Source organism: Colobus angolensis, unplaced genomic scaffold (genome assembly GCF_000951035.1).
Source record: "Colobus angolensis palliatus isolate OR3802 unplaced genomic scaffold, Cang.pa_1.0 Scaffold67, whole genome shotgun sequence".
Taxonomy (NCBI): Eukaryota; Metazoa; Chordata; class Mammalia; order Primates; family Cercopithecidae; genus Colobus; species Colobus angolensis.
This window is the reverse complement of record NW_012120376.1, coordinates 6,045,871-6,049,614: the sequence shown is the minus strand read 5'-3', so window position 1 is coordinate 6,049,614 and position 3,744 is coordinate 6,045,871. Positions and strand designations below refer to the sequence as shown.

The window sequence follows — 3,744 nt, the reverse complement described above, 5'->3', positions numbered from 1 at the left end:
CCCTCCCTGTTCGCGCGTCCGTTGTCCGGCCTCCGGTCACGTGACAGCGGCGCAGGTGAGCGCCGCTTCCGGGGTCGGGCTCCTGGATCGCTGCCGGCTCCGGCTTCCACTTGGTCGGTTGCGCGGGAGACTATGGCGTCCTCGTCGGTCCCACCAGCCACGGTGCCGGCGGCGACAGCAGGCCCCGGCCCAGGTTTCGGCTTTGCCTCCAAAACCAAGAAGAAGCATTTCGTGCAGCAGAAGGTGAAGGTGTTCCGGGCGGCCGACCCCCTGATGGGTGTGTTCCTGTGGGGCGTAGCCCACTCGGTGAGAACCAGCCCTAGACCCCCGCAGTCCCGTCCAAACCCCTCGGCTCCGAGGCGTGCCTGTTCCAGGCTCCAGCCTCCGGAGCCCCACGCAGTGCCACTCCCCTCCCCCGGGCTGTCTTGGTCCCTGCCCACCCACCCCCAGGTGTTCCCCCAGCAGGTTTTCTGACTGTGGGCTTTCTTCTCCCCATCAGTCCTTTACTGCTCCACTCTAGTTCCACCTTCCCCCCGTGAAATCCAGCTCCCTGTACTTTGACTCCTTCCTGCCATGTCTAGCTTCAGCCCCAGGGTACGGGGACTGACCAGGACCAGGCGCAAGCGGGGAGGACATTAGGGGGAGTGGCTTTTTCTCCGGTGGCTGTTGGTGAGAGTGTAGGTGGAGCGGAGGCCGAGGGGAGTAGATGGATGAAGTTCTTTGACTTTGCTTTCCACCTTGCTTCCCAGCCCCGGTCCTTGGCTTTTGAATCTTGGCTTTGTCTCGGTGAAGCTCCAGGTTTCCTGGACTTTCTAATCCTGCTTGTCCCTTCCTTTCCCTTCTAGAGGTACAGCATTTCAGAGAAGCTACCCCACCCTGAGCTAGAAGTTGCACTCTCTTAGGACTTATGTATATATATCTTTGGTCTTAACTGCATCCTTATCGCTGGCTGGAGCGATCGTGTTTGGTGTAGGTGGTGGCGATTGTTGACCAAAGAGAAGGCTGAGGAGCTCTGTTCCTGGGGTCACTATGGTGGTGAACTTTTGAAGCAGGAAACTGCTCTGGGAGTTAGGAGGAGGCCAAGGAGACCTCCATCCCCTTTCCTGAGGATACCTCAGCTGAAAGAAGCACAGCCATTACCCATCTTCCATCGATCGGGTCTGGAGTGGGAGAAATGCAGTGATCTCGAATGTGACACGGAATATTTTCGAAATCAACGTTCTTGAATGATTATGGTCTTGGCTAGGCTGTGGAGATGGAAGTTGTGAGGAAGAATATCCGTTCTGTCACATTTTTAATTTGTGGTAAAGATTTTCTTAACCACAAATTAAGAATGTTGCTTGTGGCCAGTCGGATCCCTTTTGGATTTGTGGCCCTCCGGGTGGTAAGCTCTTAGTGAGTATTCAGTGGAAGGCACTTGGTATGGGGAAGGCTGATGGAGGTAGGACTGCCTCTCATATGTACCTTCCAGGTGATTCATCTATTCCCTGTGGGATGCTTAACAGGGAGGGTTTTCCCTTGTTAAGGATTGGGGGAGTTACATGTAAGACCTACCTCAGCTTCCCTAGGTGTATATATACTCTAGCCCCAGCACCCCACCCTCAGCCAACACACATCTACTTCAAGTGTTTGGAATGGAGAAATTCCTTGAACATATGTCTTAGTGATGATTCAGCTTGCCTAGCAGGTGGAGAGGAGGGGGCAGGAGGAGCTGTAGCTGAATTTTAGGCTCAGAATCTCAAGTGGCTTTTTTTTTTTTTTTTTTGTCTGGAGGAATGTGTTCTGTCCTCCTTTTCTACTGAGAACAGGCGGAGTTGGTTGCACTGCAGTGTGTGTGATTTAGGTTAGACTGCAGTTCATAGCCTCTGTGGAATGATCTAGTAAGGATAGGTAAGGCATTCATTTATTCAGTTAATAGACATGTCAGGATCACTGTGTGCCAGACATTGTGCTAGTTAGACACCTGAGAGATGCAGACGACTAAAATGAGCGCTTGCTCTTGAAGAGCTTGCAATCTGGATGGGTGAACTTACATAAACTAGTGATTGGAGTCATGCAGTAAAAAAGGCAAGTGAAAGGTACTGTGGCAACACTAAAGAGAAAGCACAGCTCAGGAGTTCTAAGTACCAGAGCTCCCTTTCTACCCTGGATTAGCAGACTGCAGATCCTGGGGGCCGAGGAGAGCATGTGATGCTTGTGTCCTTTGGGCTATGGGTTAGTTTGGCTTTAGGGAACAGATGCCTTAATGAGTTCATAGCCTCTGATTGCCTGCATTCGCTCTGAAATCAGCTGTTCTTCCTTTACCTTACACCTAGACAGGTGGGGGCCTACTGCAAACAACTGGGTCAGAGTGGTCTACGAAGACTGGTCCTGTTTGCAAAGAGATGCCTTTTGCAGGATCTGGACATTTATCCTTTTTGCTGCGGTTGGCCCCACAGAATCCCATTAACGCCCTTGTGCATATTAAAAATGCCTTTTTTTCTTTTTCTAATGGAACATGTAGCTGCCTTGAGTTTGCAGAGTTTTTTTTTTTCTAGAATTTCTCACAGCTTTAAAAATAGTCCTGAGTTCCTTACAGGGTTAGCCTAATATAAAATGACTGTTGTGAGCATGAAGTTCCACAGGGTGGGCGTGTTGGGGGCTGTGTGTGAGAGTTGCTTACTGTAGTCCTTCTTGGGCAGCAGAAGGGTTAGACACATTCTCTCACTTCTGTCAAGCATATGCATAGCCAGTGTTTTTAAAGGAATGAGGTTTGAGTGGCCCTTGCGTGACTGCTGCCCAGACACAGTGTATGGGTAGCTCTCTACACCCTTCCCTATGTCTTCGCTATTCGTGCTTTGGCTTATCAGATCAATGAGCTCAGCCAGGTGCCTCTCCCGGTGATGCTACTGCCAGATGACTTTAAGGCCAGCTCCAAGATCAAGGTCAACAATCACCTTTTCCACAGGTAAGTGATGATCCTTGCCATTCTCATGTCAACCTTCTCAGAACGGAGTAATAAGTAATTTTAAAAGTTTCAGTGAGCTGAAAATTTAACATCCTTCCCAAATGCAGAAATTAGTTTTGTGCAAGGAAACCATGAGAATAATTTCTGGTGTTCCCTATATCCTTATATGAATCAGTGTTATCTGCTCTCTAGCCTGGCAATTCCATAGAGTAAATATGTGCAGATACCATTACCTGCTCTTTCTCACTTTTTCTGCTTGTGACTTTGGAGATGCCATGAGAACCATTAGCTTCTGACAGGGACTCCTTGAAAGAAAAACTTGAGTTCTCTAAGCCCTCCTAGTAAAAGAAGATGCCATTCAAAACAGTGGTGTCTGTTGCTGACTTTGGAATGCCTCTGACTTGCTTGAGATTTGGGAAATGGCTGCTGTTTGGATGGGTAGTAGATCCTGGTTCTACTATACCACTTACCAACCATGTTACTTAGGCGGATCACTGAGTCACTCTAAGACAGTCTTCCCTTCTATAAAATGGAAATAATATATTTTTTATAGGAATCTCGCAAGGGCCAGACGTGGTGGCTCATGCCTGTAATCCTAGCACTTTGGTAGGCCAAGGCAGGTGGATCACTTGAGGTCAGGAGTTCGAGACCAGACTGGCCAACATGGCAAAACCCTGTCTCTACTAAAAATACAAAAAATTAGCCAGGCATGGTGGCACATGCCTGTGGTCCCAGCTACTTGGGAGGCTGAGGCAGGAGAATTGCTTGAACCCGGGGGATGGAGGTTGCGGTGAGCC

General features: G+C 49.4%; 1 protein-coding gene across 1 annotated transcript in view; it reads left to right on the top strand.

Annotated features, from left to right (window-relative positions):
- Nucleotides 1-12: 12 nt before the first annotated feature.
- The window catches only part of PIP4K2C (phosphatidylinositol-5-phosphate 4-kinase, type II, gamma), a 12,664-nt gene continuing 8,932 nt past the window's right edge, over nt 13-3,744 (top strand). Inside the window, exons 1-3 of the mRNA XM_011926202.1 lie at nt 13-306; nt 2,850-2,947; nt 3,123-3,156. Coding sequence (XP_011781592.1) covers nt 133-306; nt 2,850-2,947; nt 3,123-3,156 — 306 coding nt within the window. The 5' untranslated portion in view covers nt 13-132. The remainder of the gene's footprint in view (nt 307-2,849; nt 2,948-3,122; nt 3,157-3,744) is intronic.